The sequence below is a fragment of the Hypomesus nipponensis genome, chromosome 16, assembly GCF_054491055.1.
Source record: "Hypomesus nipponensis isolate SF chromosome 16, ASM5449105v1, whole genome shotgun sequence".
Lineage (NCBI taxonomy): Eukaryota > Metazoa > Chordata > Actinopteri > Osmeriformes > Osmeridae > Hypomesus > Hypomesus nipponensis.
In genome coordinates this window covers 6,445,980-6,471,120 of record NC_140376.1, presented here as the reverse complement: position 1 = coordinate 6,471,120, position 25,141 = coordinate 6,445,980, and the positions used below count along the sequence as shown (strand labels likewise).

Here is a 25,141-nt window from a genome sequence, read left to right as displayed (position 1 = left end):
AAACTTAAGACAATCAACACTAATGGAGGTGGCTAATAACTTGGATGGACCAATCGATTGTACTTATTTTTAATTTGCCTTATTTTCTCAGAATATGACTTGACTACATGGTTGTTCTCCATCACATTCCCATGTAGCTTTGTAGTTCTATAAGTTTTTGAAAACCTTTTGTTATACTTCATGTACAAAGATCTGCTTATACATGCACTGAGTTTCTTTCTACAAATAAATTAATCTACACTTTGTTTTTTTTAGTTTTTGTAAAAAAAAAATATATATATAGAAACGTGACAAATACAACAAGACTTTTTCTAAATATGAGGTGCTGAAGAGCATGGCTAACATAACCTTACACACAAGAGCCAAATGAAATTAATTTGAAAAATTCGTTTTAGTTTACTGTAAAATATTAACTTCTGTACTGACATCATATGGATGGTAAACGTTCTCAAAGTACTCAGGATGGCAGGTCAGTTGGTATTTATGTTTTGCCCTTTCTCCTTTCCCTTTCCACATCCTTTCCTCCGCCTTCTAGGCAGACACACATTCTTCAGCCTCTCTGAATCATTTATAACGTGCTGTCTTATTATAGTAAAAAAAAAAAAAAAAAAAAAAAAAAGGCTTCATTTTCCATAAAGCACAGAAGGTTCTTTGGTCTGGGGATTCAATAGTGTTCTTGTGCTTGAATGTGAGATATGTTAAATATCACCATTGACCTTTTCGTATTGTTTACAAAGCAAAGCCCTCTTAAGTAAACAAAGACATTTGTTACATATTTATTGAGTTAAAATGATTAAAACAATTCCAACACAAAAAGGCACAGTGAATAAATGATTGTAAGAACTTGGTTATCTTCCAAAATGTCCTTTTTAAGATAATAGGTTATAGCATGCAAATGTTAAACATAATATAGAAAATATAAACTACTTTAACCCCCACCTGTTGGCTACTATTCCCCATTGATACTATATTTTTTCACCACTGCAAATCTTTAAATAATCATTTGATAAAAGTCTTATCCCCCTCCCTGATCTGTATCTTTCCATAAGTATAAAACAGAATGTAGAGTTTCACAACAACAAAAAACTATGAAAATTGCTTTTCATTTTGATAAGGCACAAGTGAGTACAAAAATCATGACAGACAATATAAAGAAAAGTTGGGCCACTTAGTATTATGGGCTACTTAGACATAATGGTCCACAGCTGCTTGAGACAAAGCAGATGAGAGGAATATTTCTGTCTGGTTGTGGTCAAGCCGTACTATTGAAAACATTGCTGGTCCAAGATGGCGGACGGGTGACGGTGGGTTGTAGCCTCAGTTGCTGGCCAGTGATTGGTGGATGGGTAACGGTGGGTTGTAGCCTCAGTTGCTGGCCAGTGATTGGTGGATGGGCGGCTGGAAGCACCGCACATGCTCCACCGGCATGTTCTCACCATCCCCTGACTTCAGGTACTTGTTCAGAATGGCGAAGATCTCGTCATTGAGTATTTGAAACTTGCGAATTCGGTCCACCATCTTCTTAAGAGGCTGAAGATGAGACAGGACAGAGGTGAGGTTCCAATTAAAGCATTGTAGCATGTACTTGACATTGGATTTCACATTTCTATTATTATTTAAATGTTGAAACATTGATGTTGCTGTAGGGGAAAAGGGGGAAAATGAATACAAGATAAAACATAAAACCCAAGGATTCTAAGAGCGTAATAATAAAAAAAACGAACACGATTCTGGTTCCTTAAAAGGTGAAAAAAACATGTTAAAAAAACAAACAAAAAACACTGGTAACCCTGGTTACAGGCAGAACGAGATGCGGGCAGCCCCTCACCACGCTCTTAATGATCTCGTCCTTGCCGTCATGCTTCTGGACCTTCAGAAGGTGGTAGCTGAAGTCCAGGATGTCAAAGCGCCTCTGCTGCCCCAGGAGAGCGATGATCATGCAACCGGCCCAGTGCAGCCCGTCCCCGAAGCACTGCCTAAGACACAACAGAGCCTTTAAAGGGACGGTACGCTCAAAAAGGTTCCGTGTTGAGTCACCATTGCCTTGAGAGTGGTTGATTAAACCATCCCCTCAATACAGAAGAAATACAAAAAAAATGGTACACCAGCACGATAAAGCTTTAGAAAGTCAACTCAAAAAGGGTCAAAACAAAAGCCGGCAATCCGTTTCCAGAGACTCACTCCACGGTGAACTCGTGGGCTCCGACAGGGATGCAGTAGACAAACTGCATGGCGCTCCACAGGCGGTGGAACTCCACGCACTCGTCCACGTGCATCACGCCGTTGCTGGGCAACGGGCCCCGCCAGATGGGGTCGTCAAGGAACCCGCGGACCCGCGTGAGGATGACCTCGAACATGGACAGGCCGCAGCACAGCCTCTCTTTGGTCAGCAGGTCGCCCTCGCGGGCGATGGCGATTTGCTGTGTTGGGAGAGAGGAAGGGGAAGAGAGGGAGGGGGAGGGAGGGAGGGAAGCAGGGGTACAGGTTGGGGTGTGAGCGAAGAGAGGTGCTGGAGATCCCGGTCCTGGAGAGATGAGCTGGAGACGGGGTGGAGAGGCCTCACCTGAGGGGTGCCCAGACGCTCGATCAGGGGCACCAGGTGCAGGGCCGTGTACTTGGCCTCCAAGCGCTTCATCTTGGCGTCGAGACGCTCGCCCTCTGAAAAGCGAGGTCCCAATTATTCTTTTCTTTCCCGACTGACAACTGCAGAGATATTGATGCGGGGCTCACACGCTGTCCTCGCACACGCTCACACACTCCCACACGCTCGATAAGGAACAGGTACCTTTGACATGGACTCTGGGGAGAATGTTCTGGAAGGGTGCAGCGTGCAGAAGGTCACACACCTCCTCCTGCGACTGGGAGACACACAGGACACAGAGCAGAAGGGTTTACAACACGGACACAAGACTCTGTTTGAGGCCTTTGTGATCCGTGACCGGAATACAAATGACAGCATCCTGTCTGGGAGAGCTAACCAGTCTCAGGCGGTTTCCTGTGTAGGCAGAAGGAGGCTTGATTAGCCTGTCCGTTGTCTCGACTGACATCTCATAACCTGACCAGACACCCAGGTGTGTGTCATAATAAGATGGGTGCTTGTTTTTTTTATAAGATATCTTTTTGGTGGGGCCTTTTCCTTGGCTTTACTCGACAAGAGACGGCGCAGAGAAGACATGCAGGAATGGCCTCTGGGCCGGATTCGTACCCAGTGCGCTTGTGTTCTGCTCCTCTCTCTTACCAACCGTCTCTGGAGGAGGGGATCCCTCTCTGAATGGCTCCTCCCAAGGTTTCTTCCATTTTTTCTCCCGTTGGGAGTTTTTCTGGGAGTTTTCCCTTGTCTTCCTAGAGGGTTTAGGTGGGTTGAGGGGCAGTTCTATGGGCGTATGTGAAGCCCTCTGTGACATGCTTGCGTGTAAAAAGGGCTATACAAATAAATTTGATTTTATTTGATTTGCACTGAGAGCCAGGGCCACAACCTACACGGTACGCGTGAGCTAGCGGGGCCGTCGAGCGACACACCTCTCCTGAACCGAACGTGCTACCAAAAGCCAGCAGAAGATGGCGCTGATGAGCTGGAAACGGGACTCGCACGCCGCTCACCAAAGAAGCTGGTTTTACGAAGCTCGTTTAGACTTCCAGGGGGCGGATTTGACAAGACAACGCTGTCGGTGACATTGCGAAAGTGCCGGTTTGTCCATACCAGGCTCTGCTCGCTCAGGAGGCAGAAGAGGAGGGCGTTTCCGACCTCCCGCAGGTTCTGGAAGCACACGGTCTTCAGCTCGGCGTACTCCACTATGTCCTTTAGCTGGTGGTGGAAGAATTCCAGGATCCCTGGAGGGAAATAAGAGGGGGTTTTTGATACCGTTTTTAAGTGAAGCGTGACAAGGAGAGGCAAGGGGAGAGAGAGGGGAAGGCTTGCAGCAAAGGGCCACCCGGCCGGATTCGAAGCAACACAAGTTCTACAGAGCCACGATGAAACCTCGACTGCTTTAGCATATACCCACAATAGTATCTAGATTACAGTAGCTAGCTGTACAGCGTAAGGAGACCAAAAATAGGAATACTAGAGCGCAGCAAAAACATCTCGGTTCCTTAACTGCAGTCACAGTCGACAATGAGGTCTTAATGACAGCCGTGCCTCGTAGTGTAGTGCGTAGTGCAGCAGAAACAACATGTCACATGTTGGTGAGGTCATATCTATTGCAAAACAGCACACCTCCTCAATAATGGTTGAGTATTGATTATCCGTGACTCATTTGTACCAGCCGTTCATTTGTCATTTCTGTCTTACGCAGGACACAAGTGACACACACCTCGCAGTGGGCTCACTTTAATCTCTCTCTCTACCTCTCTCACACACACACACACACACACACACACACACACTCTCCCTCACCTGGGGAGCCGTACTCGTGGCGAGGCAGACGGCAGATCTTGGGCATCACCTCCATCAGGGTCTTCACATACTGCATGATGGTGCCTTGGAGCTGGGGGGGAGAGCAGCGTTGGTGAGGCCGGGCTCCAGAACCCCAGAACATCCCCAAGAGGACCTTGTCCCATCCCACCCCCTTCCCTAACCCCAACCAGCCCCACCGCCCCGCCTCACCAGGCTCTTGACGACCTTCAGCAGCTCCTCCATCACCACGGCGATGCCCTGGTAACCAAGTAGCCGGCACATGGCCTTGATGTGAGGGGGGCCCACGAAGTTCCTGTAGTAGCCGAACACGCTGCTGTAGGCCAGGTTCAGGGCCTGCAGGGGGGACGGGGGGGGGGACACACGACACGAGACAGGCCTGATCACAACGCGCTCTCTCCACATCCCCTCCCTCTCACTTTGTGTCTACACAGCCAGCGGTGATTAGCGCTAGGGCGTTCGCATTAAGCGACGAGGCGAGGCATCTGGCGGAGACAGAAAGATAAGACTGATTATTCGAGGTAGGGCAGGTAACACTCTGGGCTCAGCGTCGTGATGCGAGCAGATGTTTTCGAGAGCGGGTAATTATAATTCACGGGCTCTGATCCACTCCGGCGGGATTGGAGCTGGCGTGACTCATCCCTCTGGCTCCTAAGAGAGCTGGAGTAGAGCAGCAACAGGCCGGTGTCAGAGTGTACCGCAAGTTGAACCCCCGCCTGTGGACGACGCACAGGGCAGCAGAACAATGCATGGCACAGGGAGAAGAGGACTGGCCATTGAATGGCAACATTATGTCGTTATTGACTAAATCCTGTTTTTCCAGCCAATGACACAAACCAAACTGAATATGTGCACAAAAGACCGTGATGATTAGAATTCACTTGTGGCACAAACCGCACCTGCTCATTTTGTCTCCCCCTCCTTTCTTCCCTTCTGGATCCTCCCTCTCTCCCTTCGTCCTCCCTCTCTCCCTCTCCCTCTCTCTCTCCCTTCCTCCTCCCTCTCTCCCTCTCTCTCTCCCTTCCTCCTCCCTCTCTCCCTCTCTCTCTCCCTTCCTCCCGCCTCTCTCCCTCCCCTTTTCTTGATCTATTCCCCTCCCTTCTCGTCTCCTTCCATCTCTCACACTCAACACACACACACACACACGCGAGAGCCCTCTCTCCCTCCAACAGTCAGCCGTGAGTGGAGTGTGCTGGTGCTCAGAAGCGGGCAGGGCTGGCAGGGTGGGAAGCCCAGACACAGCGTGCTGTGGTGTCCGCGCGGCCGGCAGAGCGACCAGAGCAGAGGGAGAGCAGAGGGAGATCAGAGGGACCCGCAGGGGGAAGGACAGAGCAGCCAGGACAGAGATCATGACCCAGGAGCGCGTCCAAACAGGCAGTCGCCGGCCAGTCGGACCCCGAGGCACCCAGCTTCCACGGCAACAGCAGCTGTGATCAGCCAACCAGCACACACCGCAACGGTACGTCTCTGAACGCCACACTGCTGAAATCTCTGGGCATGTTGCTACGGGTTACCAGCGATGCAGGCAAAATTGAATGTTCTGAGGAAGTTTTTACCACATCTTTATTTCTGTGGCAATCTAATTTATTTAATGGGACCAAGAATGTAAAGTTCTATTTTTGAACAAAAAAAATGCTTTTTATATTTTAACTGCAATGGTGAAATGGTTGAATTGCTGAAAATCATTAGTATTTTCATTGAAAGTATTTAGCCAGACACTGGACATTGATAAAGGAAAAAAATAAAAATAACTGTCAAGGTCAACCTGTGAAATGTTACATCGCTGTATGTGATCTGTTAATTCCTACTGGTCAGTTGAGATTCTCAGTCGCCAGCAACTGTCACCTACCTCCCTGCTGTATCAGTTCACAGCTATGATGTCTTAATACACATTACTAAACTAATTGAATATTAAATCATGGCACCTCATAGGCTAATTATTTGATAAATGATTAGTAGAAGTTGGCTATTAATATACCTTAAAACATAATATATACCTGACGATGTGACATGCAAGTCAAGCTTGCAGATTCTTGCAGCAGAAAGAACTGGTTTGAAGTGAGAGGCCTCACATTGCTTTCAAAGCGCCGCGATTCTGACAGCCCAAACTCCACTGAAGTGTTTGAAGTACGGGGTCACCTCTAGAGTCTACAGCTGCCTGACTTCAAACTTGTTCACCAACCTGGCAACCACCTGATATCACACCCTTTCACCAACCTGGCAACACCACACTGGAGCTTCCAAGGCAGCCTGTACACGGAGCACAAGCCCTCCGCTCGGAGGCCAAATAAACAAAAGAACATTTCATTTTAGACACTCTCTCACACAGAAAATAAGGCTATACAACTGGTAACTAGAAACAACCCGCTTCAGATTGCTCGAGAGATTGCTCCAGCACTAGAAGAGCTGATTGCGATTGTATGAAACTGTTGGGTAGGTAGCCTTGAGGGCTCTGGGGGAGGCCTTGTGTTTATGACAAGTGGTGCAATCATGAAGCAAGACGCCTGATGGAGGATAACGTCTGATGGTCTTGAGCTGTTTCGAAGAGAAGCTGGAGACCATGTTCACAAGACAAGAAGCAGAAATGTGGAGAATATCACTCTGACCTCTCTCTCTCCCCCGCCCCCTTTCATTTCAGAGCGCATTTCAGCAGTCGCAGAAGAAGAAAGTACAAACAGACTCCGATCTCAAGGAAAGAACCAAGAAACACGCTTCAGAAGCCGGAAAACCGACCCGAGGGGAGGAGGAGGGGGGGGTAGACGTTGCCATGACGATCTCCGTGCACAACATCTCGTCCACCTCGGCCCGGGTGAGCTGGCCGGCCGCCCCCGGTTGCCTGGACACCTTCTACAGCGTCATGTACCACCCCAACTGGAACAGCCTGCTCATGGGCTACACCCGCAAGAGCTTCCTGAGGGAGGAGCGCGTCCCCGTGACCCAGACCAGCGCCAGCCTGCTCCACCTGGCCCCGCAGACCACCTACATCCTGTGCGTGACCTGCCAGGCGGCCAACCCGCTCCGGGACCAGTGCCAGGTGTTCAGCACCCCGGGGGAGGGCGGCGGCGAGAGGCCGGACGGCTCCGGGTGGGAGATGGCGATGGGGGTGTGGATGGCCAGCAGTCTCCTCCTCCTGGTCATCGCCGGCGTGCTCCTCTGGGGGTGCCTCCACTCCATATGCCCCTTCCCCCCCCCAGGCGTCCGGCGAGGGCTACCCCTGCTCCTCCAGCGCCCTGCCCCAGGGGGCCCAGGGCAGCCCGGGGTGCCTGTACACCCCCAGCAGCAGCGAGGAGGACTCCAAGCAGGTCACCGTCTTGGAGGACCCCCTCCGCTCGGTCCCGACGCCTGGACACGCCCGGGGCCACGAGTTGAGGACGCTGACCCCGCAGACTGAGGGGCAGCCCGTCTGACGCCGCCCCCTCCCTGCCGGCGCCGTACCCGGGTTTCGAAAATGCGTGTGAATCGGAAGCGGTGAAAGTGTTTTGTTTTTTTCTCTCGAAAACTTCCCAACCAGCTGTTAAGAATCTGTCGCAAATCCATTTGAAACTATTGAGGAAGAATCCGTCACAAATTGGTTTAAATGGTTATGGTGTTGTGCTGCCTCTGCAAGGGACTTTGGAGTTTTACTGCTAAATCTGTACGCTTCGTCATCTCATCTCTGAAAATTGCTTTTAAATTGCCGGGTTTACACATTTTGTCCTCTCTGCTAGAACACCTGCATTTATCCAATTGTTGTTTTAAATGGCTTGGTAGTACGACATTTACCCCTGTGTGCAACGTTATCATCAGCCAACATCCTTGTAATGAACCAACCGAAGTATTTTGATCTGAATGTTTCTGTGATGCAACTGTTGTTTCCTCGTACAGTAACTTGTGTATAAAAGATTACAAAAATATATCACAGTGAGTTTTTTTGTCTGGAGATTCTCTGTGCCCATAGTGAATGCCCCTCTACCCCCCCCCCCCCACCCCAACCCTCAACACCCTTACCCCCACCCCCAACTGTACCCCCACCACCACCCATGGTGGCTGCAAGGAGGCACTCCAGTGATCGCTCCAGGGGCACCAGCGACTCAGACTGACCTTGGAGCCGTAGAGGTACTGGGGCTGTGCGTTGGGCGGCTTGTCCCTCTGGAACTCCTGGGAGAAGGGGAGCACAGTGCGGACAAACCTGAAGGGAGAGAGGAGTGTGTGGAGAGATAGGGAGAGAGAGAGCAAGAGAGTATAATAGATAATAGAATGAGAGAATGAAAGATAGAGAGCGAGAGAGAAAAGAGTGTAACAGAGTGTGACAGAGCGCAAGAGAGAGAGAGAGAGAGAGAGAGAGAGAGAGAGAGAGAGAGAGAGCGCAAGAGAGAGAGAGAGAGAGAGAGAGCGCAAGAGAGAGAGAGAGAGAGAGAGAGAGAGAGAGAGAGAGAGAGAGAGATTACAGATAGACTGTTTATTGATGTGAATTGGGATCATTGCCATGGATCTTCATCAATACAACCTCAGGTACCTGAACTCCTCTTGAAAACATGAGTAATCACTGCAGCAAGAAAGCTACAACAGCTCATCAACAAAAATACAAAAACAGTCTCTCAGAGATCTGTCTTTTGGGAAGGTGGTCATGTCTAACCTTCAGTTCAAAAAGCTCTCAAGAGATAAAGGAGGGATGCCACTTAAGGTGTATTTCAGGCTGTACCCTCCTCTCTCTCTCTGTCTCTCTCTCTCTCTTTCTCTCTCTCTTTGTCTCTCTCTCTCTCTCTGTCTGTCTCTCCCCCTCCCCCCAGATAGCACATCAGCCCCAGTCTCTCTCTCTCTTTCTCTCTGTGTCTCTGCCCCTCCCCTCCTACCCCTCTCTCCCTCTCCCTCTCCCTCTCTCTCCCTCTCTCTCTCTCCCTCCCTCTCCCTCTCCCTCTCCCTCTCCCTCTCCCTCTCCCTCTCCCTCTTTCTCTCCCTCTCCCTCTCCCTCTCCCTCTCCCTCTCTCTGGGGAGCTCTGACGTCTCAGCCAGACACACAAAAGGTTACATTTGTTTTCACTTCTACTTTTCATTGCTGCATTATTCATACAGGGCAGTGGTGAATGATCCCTTTGAGGTAGATGGATGTCGGGATGGGTATAGCTCAAAGGCAGAGCATTTGACTGCATGTAAAGAACACCCCCCCCCCCCCCCCACCCCCTCCCGAACGAGCCTTTAGATGAAACCCCAGCAACATGAATACCTTACAAAAACACAAACGTCACCAGATAACCTACATTATATAACGTATTCATTCAGCACCTGCTTTTATCCAAAGCACACTCACAGAACGCGGGCGGTACCGAAACCCACAATCAAATGCTCTAACCGCTAGGCACAGATCCCCCCCCCCCCCAGAGAGAGAGAGAGAGAGAGAGAGAGAGAGAGAGAGAGAGAGAGAGAGAGAGAGAGAGAGAGAGAGAGAGAGAGAGAGAGAGAGAGAGAGAGAGAGAGAGAGAGAGAGAGAGAGACAGAGCGAGAGACAGAGACAGATGTGCTCTTTGGCTATGAGGCTACTCGTTACTGTAGGCGGACCTACCGGTTGGTGGAGCCGTTGTAGCAGTAGTTGGGCAGGAAGTCGTAGTTGAGCTCCCAGAAGACGTGCAGCGTGATGCGGCCGTAGGGGGCCGACACGTTGTGGTTGGCCTCGCGGAACATGGCGTCCATGCTGTCGAGGGTCAGGAAGCGGCTGAGGAGCTTGTGGGTCATGCGGTTGATGTCCAGGAGACCCTCCAGTTCCTGGGGGGGGGGGGAGCGCGGCACACGCGTGTTACATCCACACTTTGCCCCCACGGGAACACACGCTAGCTAACCGACGGGGGGGGTTCCCACCATGATGGAGGTGAGGTCCTCGCTCTCGAAGCGGTTGATGGCCAGCTCCAGGGACTTGTAGAGGGCAGCAGACACCCTCTGGGTGATCAGCCTGTTCAGGTCGATGGAGCGGCCCAGGAGCTGCGGACCGCAACACACATACACACACACACACACACACACCAGGTACACACATACCAGGTACACACACACACACACACAAACACACGCGCTGAATGAAGATTTGGAGGACTTAAATAGATGGGTCTATTTAGATGTGTGTGTATATATGTGTGTGCGACCAGAACCAGGGCAGCTACCTGGACGTGGCGTTGTTTCAGCAGGGTCTCGTAGCGGTTGGAGGGGGGCCAGGGGATGTTAGCTCCCTGGTTCTTACAGTCAGCCCTCAGACGCTTGTCCAGCAGCAAGCTGGGGGGGGGGGGCAGTATACGTCATTGTTATTCAATCAATTCACTTTATTGATCCAGAGGTCGCTTCATTCCTTATCCCTAACCTCCAACCAAGTCACCTCATCTTTTTCATCAACACATGAGGACCTTACGCACCTTCCAGCTAGGATCTTGTAGTAGGCAAATATCTGATCGGCCAGCTTGTAGACAAACTGATCGAAGCACAGGTTGACCTGGAAGAGTGAAGAACAGAACGTTTTGCTGCTGTGGTCGTGTGCCTCTCTCTCTCCCTCTCTCCCTCTCCCTCTTCCCCTCCCTCCCTCTCTCACGCTTCACAAAACAAAAGTACAGTACTGGGATTTACCTCGGCTTCGATCTCGTCGTAGAGGAACTGCTTCTTGAACTTGGTCAGGGCGTAGTGGGCGCTGTCGTTGTACAGGTCCAGAGGATACAGCACATACCTGAGGGGGGGACGATACGGACCAGACAACATTCAGTTACTAGTCACATGACTGGTGGAGATGTGGATTGATTGATTGATTGATTGATTGAGTGAATGAGGTGGTGTGCGAGTGTGTGTGCTCCTCACTCCATCATGGAGGCCTCCTTGGTGTCCAGGATGTGGTCGGTGAGGATCCAGGGCATGGACATCTCGATGGGGAACTGGATCCTGCGGCCCATGGTGAGCTCCAGGAAGAACTCCCTGAACCACAGCTGGGACAGGTCGCAGCACTGCTGCAGGGTCTCTGGAGAGGGGGGAGGAGGAGGTCAGAGGCTGGAGCGTTTGACCGCGGATCGAGAGGTCACGGGTTTGAATCCCCGGCGGTCAGGGGGGGGCCTAGGTGGGCAGGAGGGGTTCGGAGGGGGGGGGGGGGGGGTTCTTACCACTGAAGTTGAGCAGGTGGGTGTAGAAGAAGGACTCCCGGTGGAACTTCTCGATGTCCAGGATGGTGGGACCCTCCAGTCCGCTGCGCAGGGTCTTTTTGGAGCCGCTCTTGTCCGCAATGAGGGACTCCAGCATGGTCCTGACCATGTACAGCTGTGGGGAGGAGGAGAGGAGAGGACAAACAGCAGTGAAAGGAGAGGGAAAGAGAGGAGAGAAAAAAAGGAGAAAAAAAGAGAATGATACACAACAATAGCAGCAGTAAAACACTACTTATCCTTTTTTGACAGTAATGAGTAGCCTCATAGCCTCATAGCCAGATAGCACATCAGCCCCAGTCCCTCCCTCCCTCCCTCCCTCCCTCCCTCCCTCCCTCCCTCCCTCCCTCCCTCCCTCCCTCCCTCCCTCCCTCCCTCCCTCCCTCCCTCCCTCCCTCCCTCCCTCCCTCCCTCCCTCCCTCCCTCTTTGTCTGTCTGTTCCCCTCTGCTTTTGGTTTTTATGTCTGAATCTTCCTCCCTCCTCCACCTCTCCCTCTCTTTCCCTCTCCCTCTCCCCGCATCAGCCTGAGGCACACCTATTTGACACTGTGCACAATCTTCTGGAGACACCGGGGAAATATCAAGAAGGCATCTCCATTCCCGCTGTCAGAGAGGACTGTCTAAGGCGAGCCCCTTCCGTGGAATCCTATAACAGTCTCACTAGCACCAATCAGGAGGCCAGCGCGTTCAAAGAGAAGCATGTCAACCTGGCTCTGTGCCCTGGAGGGTAACCGCTGGCTATGTTCCATTTGCTCGGATGTGGGATGTGTGGGAGGATGGAGATAAATAGATAGATAGATAGATAGATAGAGAGATAGAGAGATGGATAGAGAGATAGATAGAGAGAGAGATAGAGAGAGAGAGATAGAGAGAGAGATAGAGAGATAGATAGAGAGATAGAGAGAGAGATAGAGAGAGAGATAGAGAGAGAGAGAGATAAAGAGATAAAGAGATAGAGACAGAGAGAGAGAGAGAGAGAGAGAGAGAGAGAGAGAGAGACAGAGACAGAGAGAGAGAGAGAGAGAGAGAGAGAGAGAGAGAGAGAGAGAGAGAGAGAGAGAGAGAGAGAGAGAGAGAGAGAGAGAGAGAGAGAGAGAGAGAGAGGAGACAGGGCGCCGTGGTAACCACAGCAGGATGACAGGGCTGTAGAGGCGGGGAGCTGAACAGAGTGCTGCCCTGAGGCAGGGATTGGCTTTCAACCTCCCCCGGGTTAAGCACAGGACACCCCAGGTCTAATGACACCACAGCCTCTCCCCCCGTATACTCACTCGCACACAACTGGATGATATAGGAAATCAGAAATGCAGTGTTAAAGGGGATTATGTGTTCAGGGGTATAGCGGATTAGACGCCCACTGTAAGTGCAACCGCCACGGTTCTGAGGTAATCACAGACAAACACGACGAGGGCTGGGCGGTGAAGGTTACTGACTGACTGAGCTGTGATGAGGCGGTGTAGGAAATAAGGTTTAAACCTCTTATTCTTCCTCCCCGAGGGAAGGGGAGGAGGGGATTAAGCTTGGTATTGTGTTTTGTGTATAGTCTGTGTGTGTGTGTGTGTGTGTGTGTGTGTATAGTCTTTGTGTGTGTGTGTATAGTCTGTGTGTGTGTGTGTATAGTCTGTGTGTGTGTGTGTATAGTCTGTGTGTGCGTGTATAGTTTGTGTGTATGTATAGTCTGTGTGTGTGTGTGTGCGTGTGTATAGTCTGTGTGTGTGTGTGTGTGTGTGTGTGTGTATAGTCTGTGTGTGTGTGTGGATGCAGCTCGGGGGACGCTGTGGCACCTGAGTGCTGGACGGGCCCACCGCGCGGCGGGGGACCTTGATGTCGAAGCCCCCCTTGGGGTCCTTCTCCCCGCGGAGCGCCGGGTCGTTGTGGGGCTCGCGGCCTGCCTCCCAGTCACAGATGGTCTTCCTGATGGCCTGGAGGACGCTGTGGACAGAACGACATGCGGTCATTATCCCCCGCACGGCTCCCTACCCACCACCCACGCCCGGACGCACACACGGCGCTGTTTACTCAGGGTTGCCACGAGAGGAAGTGATACGTTCAAGACGGGGAGAGACAGAGGTGGCAGAGAGAGAGACAGGGAACAGAGATAGGCGAGATAGTAGATAGAAGTAGGAGAGAGAGGTCGGAGAGAGGGATAGGAGAGTGACGTACGTGCGAGAGGTATGCTGTCCGACGACTTTGTGCATTACTTGAGAAATTATCCGAACATATGCGGAGAGTGTCTGAGATTCAGGGGTGAAAAACTTATTTTGGCTGTATTCATCCCATTTTCTGCTCAAACGAGTCCAGACCGGAATTATCAACGGACAAACACGGGCAATCAACGGCTCCTTTTTTAAACCACAGACGGAATTCATTAGGGGCTTGTAACAACACTGAGCAAGCCAGAGACGCAGAGCGATGCATGAGGCAGGAGGTAGCTCGGGCTGCCAGACTGCCCAGCAGGGTACTATCAATTATGCAACAAAAGACTTGGCAGGGTGCTAGGCACCCGCACAACTTAGACCAAGTTCTGCTCTCAGAACATTCCAGAAGGTCCACAGGAAGGCTGCTTACCCAACCCCCCACCCTCCACCCCCCCCCCTCCAACTGGTTCACTTCAGACAGACACTGAAGCCAGATTCTTGACTCCAGAGTCGCTAAGAACTGTAGCCGTGATTCCTCACAGCAACAGCTGCCCTGCACCGGTAAAACACCACAGGACTCAACCCCCCCCCCCCCCCCCCGGTGATATCTCTGCGGTTGTGTTTGTCCTGCGTGATGCTCCGTACCTCTGAATGACGTTCTTCTTCTTCTTGATGGCCTGGCGCAGGGGGTCTCTCAGCGTGAGCTGGGCAAAGTCCTGCAGGGCTGAGTAGATGGTGTGGCGGATGGCGTGGTTGAACACGCTCTCCATGCGGCCCATCAGCACCTGCAGACCCTTAATCATGGCCATCACCTGCCAGACGCACAGAGTCAGTCTGGCACTCAAACCACAAACAAATCAGTCAGCCAGTTAATCAGTCAACCAGCCAGCCAGCTTGTCAACAAGCGTCAACAAGATTGACATTACAAACGTTGTACATCTTTTTATCGAATGTTAAATTGCTTCAAACGTAATCGTGTTTCATGCAGTTTTATTCTGCGTGTGATCATTTAGCGGGTGCTTGTATCCAAGGTGACCATGGGGGAAGCCCACAGGCCCGGGGTGAGAAGAGGAGAGCGTGCTGACCTCCACCAGGGCGAACTTCTCCTCGCTGGTGTAGTTGTATCTGGTGGCTCGCTCGTACTCCTCGGCGTTGTCCGGACAGTCCTTGTTGGAGTACTTGTCAGTGGGATGCACCAGCTTCCAGGAGTACTGGAACACAGGGTCGGTGGGAACGCAATGTTATAGAGAGGCTGTGAGTCGCCTGTATGTCGCCTGTATGTCAGCTGTATGTCACCTGTACCTCAGTAACCTTTATGTGACCTGTAAGTCATTTGAATGTATGTAACTTGTATTTAACTGGTATGTCAGCTGTATATCACCTGTATGTATGTCACCTGTATTTAACTGGTTTGTCACCTGTATGTAACTGGTATGTCAGCTTTATATCACCTGTATGTATGTAACCTGTATTTAACTGGTATGTCACCTGTATGTCACCTGTATGTAACTGGTATGTCAGCTTTATGTCACCTGTATGTATGTAACCTGTATTTAACTGGTATGTCACCTGTATGTCACCTGTATGTAACTGGTATGTCAGCTGTATGTCACCCGTATGTATGTAAGCTGTATTTAACTGGTATGTCACCTGTATGTATGTAACCTGTATTTAACTGGTATGTCAGCTGTATGAAACATGTAACCATGTATGTAACCTGATCCTTCTTTAGAAAACTACTAGTGATTCAACAGGGAAGCCTGCAGCAATATTTGTCTCCTTGGAAACCGTGAAAGCTCTTTTCAGAAAAGCGCTCTCTCCCTTTTTATGAATGTCGTGCAGGACACGAACAATTAAGAATAAAATTATCTAATGCCTTTGAAGAAGCGAGGCCTTGAATGCCAAGCTCATTTGTTATTTTATAATTTTGCAGCCCAATCGATTATGTTGTCGTACGGAAACATTTCACAGCGTTGATTAAAATGCCAACTAATAAGACACAATTATTGGACAAATGCTTTCCTGTGTTGAGGTTTTGGCATATTGAAACCCTGCTTCACTGAGCAGCTAAACTTCAAGGCTAAACTGACTTGCAGCCACCACGGATGATGAAATACCAAAAGCACTTGAGGCAATAATACACACCATCTTTAATTTAACTTTGGCTTAGCTTTCAGGGGGTGGTTTTGGTGGTGGTGGGGGTCAGGGGGCAGTGGTAGCATATGTGAGGGAAGGTTTAGAGCAGGGGTTCCCAATCCTGGTCCTCGGGCTTTCCTGCCCTGCATGTTTTAGATGTTTCCCTGCTCCAACACACCTGATTCCAATGAATGGGTCGTTATCTAGCTTGGCAGAAACCTGCTAACGACCATTCATTTGAATCAGGTGTGTTAGAACAAGGAAACATCGAAAACATGCAGGACAGGGAGGCCCGAGGACCAGGATTGGGAACCCCTGGTTTAGAGGGTAATATGGGGGCGTAGTTCGGAGGGGGGGTATCTGGGGTAGTATTGGGGACAGTATCAGGGGGTATCAGGTATTTGAGGGTCCCTCACCACTTCCATGACGTGTGCGCTCCACTGAGACAGCAGCTGCACGCCCTGCAGAGCCAGGTCAAACAGCTTCCTGTACTCTGAGTCTGTCTTCTGGGCCTCCTGACGCCCTGACCCAGTCACCACCTACACAGACAGGGCAGGGAGGGAGGGCAGGGAGGGGGAGGAGGAGGATGAGGGGGAGGAAGAGGATGACGGGGAGGAAGAGGAAGAGGAGGAGGGATAAAGGGGAGGAGGGATAAAGAGGAGGAGGGAGGGAAGGAGGGTAGGAGAAGGGTGGGAGGGGGAGAGAGAACGAGAGAGGGAAATAGGACACAGACAAAGGGGTAGGGAGAGACAGAGGCAGACATTGTTAGAGTCGGAATTGTCTATCAGACTTTCTCCTTTGTCAGACAGAAAAGAATATTCCACCAGAAGAACACTCCAATTTACTCTGCCTGACAGTTTAGCAATTACGAACCAGGACACGCACACACTGCCAGACTACAACATGACAAAGTGCCTGTTTCAAAAGGTTAAACACACCAGAAATACAGAAACTCCCAGACCATGAAATCAAAACCTCTCGACATTTCACTTTGGCGACTCGTCTCGTGTCAGACAAGAGAGCACCATCATGGTAAGCTCTGCCTCCACCACCGCAGTCGATCTCATCAAAGCCGACACACCTCATTTCCATATTAATCACAATGGATATTTTGACCCTTGAGACGCCCCGGTGATGAGCCCGGCTTGTGAGATGCTGATTAAAGTATGGCTCTGAGTGCGCGGGGAGATGAGAGCATGGCATGGAGCGAGAGCTTCCCGAGGAGACGGGCACGACGCCATCCTACCGAGGTAGAAGGCTACACCTCGGTTTGAATAAGTGAGTCTGAGTGGGGGGTCATTCTGAGGTGAGAGGACAGAACGTTCTGGGGGGAGGCACTCACAGCCTCACACAGGGGAGCCGTCCTTGTCCTTGTACTACAGAGACACTTCCTGTCACCTGGATTGCATGTCACACTATTTGGCAATCCAGTTTAACACCCGCGATAATCAACGGGGACTTTCTATGGAGGCTTCCTGTGAGTGCGGCACAGGGGGGAGGCCTCGGAGGAGGAAGGGGGATGGGCGGTGAAGTGGGAGTTGGAGGAAGGTGGGGGGATAGAAGGAGAGGGGTGTGGGGGGGGGACCGGAGGAGGGGAATGGAGGGGAGGAGGAGGGGGGATGGGGTGAGAAGGGAGGACAGGGACCTGGGGAGGGGAGGGGGGGGGGGGGGGCTGTGTGTAGGGACAGCTTCTCCCAGACTGACCTCACTGTTGCTGTAGCGAGCCAGCTCAGAGATGAAGCGCATGTGGTCCTCCCGGATCTGGATCATCTGCTCACAGATGTTGTACTGGGGGCTGCTGCCTGTGGAGGTGCAGGACCACCTGGGAGATGGGGGGAGGAGAGGGCCAGGGAGAACGGGGGTGAGAATGTAGGAGGGGGAGGGGTGGAGGAGAGAAAGACAGTGTGAGATTGAAGGACGGGGGAGATTGAGGGTGTGTGAGGAAGAAAAAAAACAGACAATGGGGACAGGCGTTCGATAAAAAAATATATATATAAAAAGGAAGAAGAAAAAAAACAACAGCAGCTCACAGACTATCCCACAAGAAAACCCAACTTCTGTGCTCAGATCCCAGAGTCGTTCAGAGACTCGCGTGTCAGAAATGCAACCCCCATAGCACAGAGACTCACCTGGACTTGTTCTCTTCAAAGTGGGCGCTTGTTTTGATGTACCTGGACAGCTCAATCTGCATGTCCCCGAACAGAGGCACGACCTGGAGTTGCTGTGGGGACAGCAATGAAATGGAAGGCATTGATGTCATTAAATGGAATAATCAATGTCATTATACAGCCCTGGGGTAAAACAACAAAGGAATAGTTTCAAGTACACCAACAAAAATTGGCCTTGGGCACTGTGGAACTAAATTAAAAGTCGGGGTTTGTATCTCAGAGGAGAGGGTACTAATTATTTGGGGATACTGGTTGAGGAACCTTGAGCATAAAGTTCAAACAAAATACCTTTCCAAACAAGCTTCTACCGACGGGAACGACACAGATCGCAGTCCGTGTGAATTTTGCTGCTCACCTTGAAGAATTTGTCGATCTTTGTCAGGTTGAGTCTTTTCTTGGCGTCCAGTTTGTAGATGTTGCTGTTGTTGCCGTCAATCAGGTACAAGCCGAACCCCATAACCTGGGAAAAACATCAGCAGCCACACTCAAACCCCCGTCTCGACACCATCAATGCTGCCAATAACGATTGATCCGAGCCCTCCAGACAGAGAGAGAGCCAGAGAGAGAGAGAGGGAGACAGAGAGAGAGACAGAGGGCTTACTTTGAGCAGTGTGTGTTTCTCGTTAGGAGTGAGGTACATCTTGTTCTCGTAGTACTCCACACACAGGTTGACGATGTCCGCCAGGAGCTCATCATAGCCGTTAATCACCTCCAGCTGCTGCTGCAAGGACTGAGGGACGGGGGGAGGAGAGAGGCTGGTCAGACGAGGCCTGGGGCGTGGAGGTCTGGGGGGTGTGGGGGGGGGGGGGTCTGGGTGGGGGTTCAGAGGGAGCGTCTCACCTGGGTGATTTTGTTGTGGTTGGCCAGGAACATAGAGAGGTTCTGGGACTCCTGGATGGAGGAGGGCTCGGACATCTTCCTGAGGAACTGGGCCGCTCTGGAGCGAGGGAGAGGGAGGGGGGAGAGAGAGAGAGGGGGGTGAGAGAGAGGGAGAGAGAGGGGGGTGAGACAGAGAGAGAGGGAGAGAGACAGAGAGAGAGAGAGAGAGAGAGAGAGAGAGAGAGAGAGAGAGAGAGAGAGAGAGAGAGAGAGAGAGAGAGATAGAGAGGGAGAGAGAGGGGGGAGAGACAGAGAGAGGGAGAGACAGAGAGAGATGGAGAGAGGGGGAAACAGAGGAAGTTGAAGAAGGAGATAGGGGAAGTGGAGAAAGAGCAGGGTGTAGGAAGTTAGCCTTCAGACAGCCATCTCTCAGTCCATCAGTCTGAACTGAACACCAGTCTGGTGAAGCTGATGCATTCATAAAGAAGGACGTGTGTAGAACTCATGTGGTCGTGTTAGACTGCAGATCAAGAGGTTGCAGATTCAAAATCCCCCTCCCCCCCATACGTTGCGTTGGATGAAAACGGAATAAATAAATTGTGAAGAAGTAGGGAGTCTCGCAACAGTTTAGCAGAGAAAGATAGCATACACTGCCATCTAGTGGACATACGCAGCACACCCTCTCACAGACTCAAATAACACAGCTCCTGTTTTCTAATCAAACGTATATTCCGTGTATTCCGTGTATGTTTGTTGACATGTTGTCATGTGTGTTTCATCCATCATTCAATAAATCAAACTTTCTTTGTAGGATACAAGTCAAAGAAACAAATGCGACTCCAAGTGCTGAACATAAAAAGTGAAAATAGACTGTGATGAACCTTTTGTAGGCAGAGTGGTCGTTTTTCACGCTGCACTTCATGTTCTTCAGCTCGTCGAGCACGGCGAACATGTTGATGAACTTCCCCAGCGTCAGCAGGTAGGCCTCCGACACAAAGTCCTTCCGGCGCTCGGCATGGCACAGGCGGCGCATCTCGCCGCAGAAACGGTCGATGGCTGTGCGCTGCGGGGGGAGGGAGCGAGGGGGGAGGAGGGAGGAAGAGGGGAGGGGGAGAGAGGGAAAGACAGAGAGTAAAGGGTCATCCAGAGAGAGAGAGAGAGGGGGGGGGGGGGGGACGGACGACAGTTATCCGAATCTGTTTGATTTAAGGAAATAAAAAAAGACATCCTGTTTGGCGTGGGAGAGCAGGGCGAGGGCCCAGAAGAGTTCACCTGGAAGTACATGAAGTTCATGAGCTTGGTGACCTCAGGTTCCAGAACCTCCACCGTCTTCTCATAGATCTCCACTCGGTTGGGCTGCTCGTTGCACTTCACCTGAGAGAGACCGACACCCACAGGGAGAGGAACCAAGAGTGAAGGCTCGTCAGACTTGGCTCTAAAGGCATGCACACACCAGAGGACTATACGGTGCATCATACTGTGAGGAGTGTGTGTGTGTGTGTGAGCAGGTGTTACCTGAGGGATGGCACGGGAACAGCTCCTCCAAGTGTAAAGCATGACAGCATACTCCTGGCCCTCCTCCAGCATCTCATTCTACACACACACACACACACACACTCAGAAACTGGGCGGTGCACTGCTTTTGGGGACATGCAGCTGAGGATGTTCACAAACGCACAGAACGATCCCTGACACACACACACCCATACTTTGTTTCTCTCGAAAAGCTGCACAATCATTCGAGACACACTTGAGCGGGCTCAGTCTTCACTCACACACACACACACACACACACACACACACACACACACACAGCCCCAGCATGACGCCAAGCTGCTCGTAGGCCAGCCTTGGCTGCATACAAAGTGCTATTTGATGCAGCCCCGGCCTTAAACAGCAATTATCCTTCCCTAATGGGACACAAAGGAACAGTATTCCTGCCTCTAAGCACCCGCTTTGTCCCTGAGCAATCAGGGCGACACAGTCCTGGCCCAGGTCCTGGCTACTGTCTGCGGGAACAATACCACAAGCTCGGAGGGGGACAGCCAAGTCTTGTTCCACTTAACCCCAGGATAGGCTCTCCTAGGACCCACCGACCAGCCTTTGTCCCTGTCCCGGAACTGGGCCTTCCAAGGTCAGCCATTATGAGGTGGGAACACACCGGAGAGGAAGCAAACGGAGCAAGCTGATTGGCGGAGGCCACGCGGCGGTGACATACCATGCTGGAGTGGACCGTGGCCTGCTCGATGTAGCGGGCGATGCCGGTCACAAAGGCGTTGCGATCCTCGAAGTTGGTGTTGAAGTTGGGCTGTGGAGAGGGAGGAGATGGTATACAGATGTCGTTCTGACAGCTCGTGTGAGGGGGCGTGCGTGACTGTCTGAGGGCGAGGTGTGTGAGTGTGTGTGGTGTGTGTGTGTGCGATTGTGTGAGTGCGCGTGATGTGTGTGTACCTGGTAGACCAGTGAGGAAGGCAGGGGCTCGATGCAGGGCTGCTGGTCTGGGAGGGGCAGCTCCTCCAGCAGGTCCACGTTGGAGAGAGCATCCTCCAGGGTCACTGTGGACGCCATGCTGCAACGACACCCAGGAACACCGTGAACGCCTGGAGCTCCGAGGCTGGACCACGGGCCTTCAGCTGACGCTGGAAACGAGCCTGACTCACGCGCGCGTGGGGAAGTCGTTTTGCACCGTTTTGAAAGCACGCTGAGAAATGAGGATTTGGCTAATTGCGGCTGTGTTATTGCCTGCCCGTAGGCCTGATCTTGTGGTGTGCCGATTCCTCTTAAGCTTGCTCTTCCTGTGCCTCCCCTTAGCCGCGATATCCGAATACAGCTTCCACTCAGCGGCTGTCAATAAAATCTTTGCCATTTGATTACAAATGCTCTACCGCGAGGCCAGGTGCTCAGTGAGTCTCTTTATCTCTCATCTGCTGATGGGGGATTTCATTGACAGTGGACAAAAAAAACAAACCCCCCCCAAAAAAAGAAAAACACCACAATCAAAATACACACCAGCTCAAACTAACGAGCCATCGTTTTATCCACCTCAGTGACAAAAGACTGCTGCGGGAGCACATGGCCTGGGGTCAACACAGACTCATCGTCATGGAGACCGGTGAGGGAACAGGACATGGTGGGGGTGGGGGGGTGGGAGGTGGAGGTGAAGGGGAAAGGTGGAGGTGGAGGGGAAGATGAAAGAGACCGTGTTGAACACCATGTGGATAACACACACACACATTCCTGAAACCGGTACGCGTCATGTGACCTAGAAGGCGTGGCCAACACCCAATCAAACCCAGCTGCACAGGCTGACAAGGGCGGACGGCAGCTGAGTCGGCCACACGGCAGAGGTCTTCCCCTCAGGACAGGATGGGAGGGCCTAGGGCATGACAAACCTTCTTCAACGAGTTGCCATGTCAATCATGCCATGCCAGACATTTAGCTACATGTTATTCATTTAGCAGACGCTTGTATCCCAGGCAACGCACAAGTAGTGCACGTACAGAGGACAGCAGAAGTGGATAGCATTTTCGTGGTCACAGTCGAGGTGGAACAGTGTTACTCGACATACCGCAAAGTATCCACATTTCAACTATGAGATACGGTGAATACATGAGAATAATACAACAGTTCAACAATAACATCTCAAATTGCTTAAGTGCAACAATAATATCTCACAGGCGCTGGACTATACATGGACGTATGGTGGACAAAAATAACACTTCTGTACTTTTCTAGCTACCTAAACAACACAAGGGCCGGCTAATCTTTTCAAACTGCAGCTGTTTTTTAAGTTCTAACTGCAGCGATAGAAGTGATGTTCAGTGTGGTTCAGCTACATAACTACAAATCAATTGTCTCGAAAAAGAGGAAGGAAGTAGGAATCACAAGAACAGGGGAGACACAAACTGGGAGTCACTCTACAGTATCAGTATCCCAACCAAAACACATTATACGGCTTCTGATCCATTCATTTAAGCCACACTGACCAAAATGCTCAATGTTTTCATATCAGACTGAAAAGTGAAAACAATGCCCTAAAATCACCCGGGCCTACACTCATGAAGATGAGAGGGTCTTAAAATGGTTTTCCTCTGAATATGTAAACACAAAGAAGACATGGAGGGCTCTATGACTCAGGCCATGGTGTCACTTCCTCCTTGAGACGGAGGCTGGGTGTCCGAGAGAGAGAGAGGGAACAAAAAAATTTCGAGTGATTTAGGAAAAACACATCATTGGTAAAGAGGAAGACTTAAGTAATCATTTGTACTCTGTACAGTACATATCCTGCCAGGTAATACCAGTATCTACCTGGCAGGATACTACTCATCTACTAATTCAACACAGTAGGCTAAGCCATGTATTTTGGCTTCCTCAATTACAGCATAAGGAGATTAAAATGTCTGCCGGCCAGAAATAGGTAGACAGCGCTAAGACAAGGAACCAAGCCTTGTAAACGAAGCCGACAGGCCGCGTGAAAATCGATGGGGGGGGGTGGTGGGGTGGAGGTTTGTCTCGGTCTCTCATTGTGACATGTCTACTCTTGCATTTAGCTTCACAGCTGGAGCGAACAGGGGTCACCGCGCCGCTGTCGTGGTGAAGCACTCCCCAGTCAGACAGAAGCCTGGGTTTTGGAGAAGTTTCATGCAATCCTTCCTCAGCAACCTGTATTTCTCGGAAGGGCCACTGAACTAGAATTAGGTCCCACTTTGACATTGGAAAGACACCAACAGGTCTTCAATCTGCAGTCTCTCTGTGAGAGCACGGGCCTTTACTTCTCTACAGGAGTGACGTAGCCTCAAACACCACAGGACCAGGCCTAATTATAGATGTCTATCCTCCAATATAGGAAGTAAAAGCAGGCAATGCAACACTGATGGCCTGCTGTTTCCTGGCTGAAGGACATTAGATAACGCGTGAGAGTGTCTTTAGTAGTCTGTGTCGACCTTACAACTGCATAGAACAAGCGTCTAGATGGCTTGGCAAGGCTATGGCATCAAGTGGAGATTTGGTCCAATTAGCGAGTCGCAAAGCTGGCATGTATAAAAACACTTCACCTTGAAGGTTATCTATCTTGGAGAAAGACCAATCATCTCATGTAAACTAGCTTTCACTGTAACCCACTTGGTGTAGCAGTTTAACAAGGTTGTTGCAGAATGCCACAGGACCTAAACCATTGGGCACAGAAAGTGCAACTCAGTCATCCTGACAACAGCCACAGATTTGCAGCAGAATGCTAGGTGTGAAATTGCACAAAAAAATACATCGCCTAGCTTGCACAGTAGCAGTCATTGCAGGCCAAAATCTTTAAACTGGATAAAGTGTGTGTTTACGTACTGCCCCCCTACAGACCCTACCCCCTGGATAAAACCGATATCAGAGTTCAGCTGACACCATCCCCCCCAAGCTTCAAGGTTTCACTTCTCCTTGTCATGGGGAGGACGGAAGACACAAACAAACACACACTTAAAAGTATGCATATTAGGTCAATTTCCAGTCGGTAGTCCGTCCATAACAAGGGGATTCGATACATTCCACGAAACCTCAAAGCTTCGACACGCAAAGTTCTCATCATGTACTAAACTCAAAAGTAAATGTTAACAATGAACTTTGTTTACAGCTATGCTCTGTCGAGATTTTGGTATAATGTTTTGGATTTTGTAAACATCAAACAAGATTTCTGCATTATTTGATGTCATGGTCGGGCATTCCTCTCGCATTCCTTGCCTTGAAAGCCTGGTGGTTGGGATCCCAGTGCTTAGATCTGGCTAGGTTTCATGGGTAGGATTAGTCACACAATCGGGCCTACGATTTAAGAGAAATTGCCTAAGAAGTTACTGTGAAACAAGTTGTGTTTTAACTCAACAGAATATGGTCCAGCCGCTCCAATATGGTCCAATGTGTGTATCTGTCGTGAGAAGTTCAACATTTGACAAGAAAGTAAGCGGAACCGCAAAGACAACACCCCAAAAACATCACAAAGTTTTCCTGCACAGCTGAGTTTCAGCCAACTTCGCGAGCAAATTAGCTACTCACCCAGAGATATCCTGGAAAGATTTGGACTATTCGCCGCTTTAAAAATCCATCTGGAAGAATAGTAGGAATATAAATTCCTTATACGGGTATTGGGTTAAGGATAAATCGAGAATAAACTTCGATCTAGGCTATTTTTGTTGCCGTACAGTAAGATCTTCCCTGAATCGATGTTATCACGGGCGGTCAGGCGGGGAAGTCGAAGCAGGCTGTTCCTGTCCCACCGAATCAGGGAAACTCAACAGGAAACTCCAAAGCTGCCTTGCCCACTTCATCCACTAGGGACGTTAGGATCAT

The 25,141-nt window shown here is 50.6% G+C and overlaps 2 protein-coding genes across 3 annotated transcripts; one reads left to right on the top strand and one right to left on the bottom strand.

Annotated features, from left to right (window-relative positions):
- Positions 1 to 747: 747 nt before the first annotated feature.
- On the bottom strand, positions 748 to 25,066 carry cyfip1 (cytoplasmic FMR1 interacting protein 1). 2 transcript variants are annotated; one of them, XM_084675707.1, is made up of 32 exons: positions 24,994 to 25,066; positions 24,848 to 24,897; positions 21,266 to 21,383; positions 21,033 to 21,122; positions 20,330 to 20,407; positions 20,087 to 20,188; positions 19,696 to 19,877; positions 18,836 to 18,932; positions 18,597 to 18,725; positions 18,351 to 18,455; positions 17,957 to 18,048; positions 17,532 to 17,649; positions 16,244 to 16,366; positions 14,777 to 14,902; positions 14,337 to 14,503; positions 13,338 to 13,485; positions 11,521 to 11,674; positions 11,225 to 11,381; positions 11,000 to 11,096; positions 10,792 to 10,868; positions 10,546 to 10,654; positions 10,247 to 10,366; positions 9,954 to 10,153; positions 8,495 to 8,582; positions 4,607 to 4,750; positions 4,397 to 4,487; positions 3,701 to 3,831; positions 2,786 to 2,858; positions 2,564 to 2,658; positions 2,182 to 2,420; positions 1,829 to 1,976; positions 748 to 1,530 (listed from the first exon to the last, which is right to left on the bottom strand). In XM_084675707.1, exons 3-32 carry the CDS (start codon positions 21,380 to 21,382, stop codon positions 1,366 to 1,368), a joined length of 3,762 nt encoding a protein of 1,253 aa, XP_084531833.1. In that variant the 5' UTR covers position 21,383; positions 24,848 to 24,897; positions 24,994 to 25,066; the 3' UTR covers positions 748 to 1,365. The 2 variants fall into 2 exon arrangements, with proteins under 2 accessions (XP_084531833.1, XP_084531832.1); XM_084675706.1 differs by having other exon boundaries at positions 24,848 to 25,062.
- fndc9 (fibronectin type III domain containing 9) lies at positions 7,182 to 8,124 on the top strand. The gene is given in 2 exon segments (XM_084675711.1): positions 7,182 to 7,595; positions 7,597 to 8,124. Coding segments are annotated over 2 exon segments (639 nt in total). The 3' UTR covers positions 7,822 to 8,124.
- Positions 25,067 to 25,141: the final 75 nt, after the last annotated feature.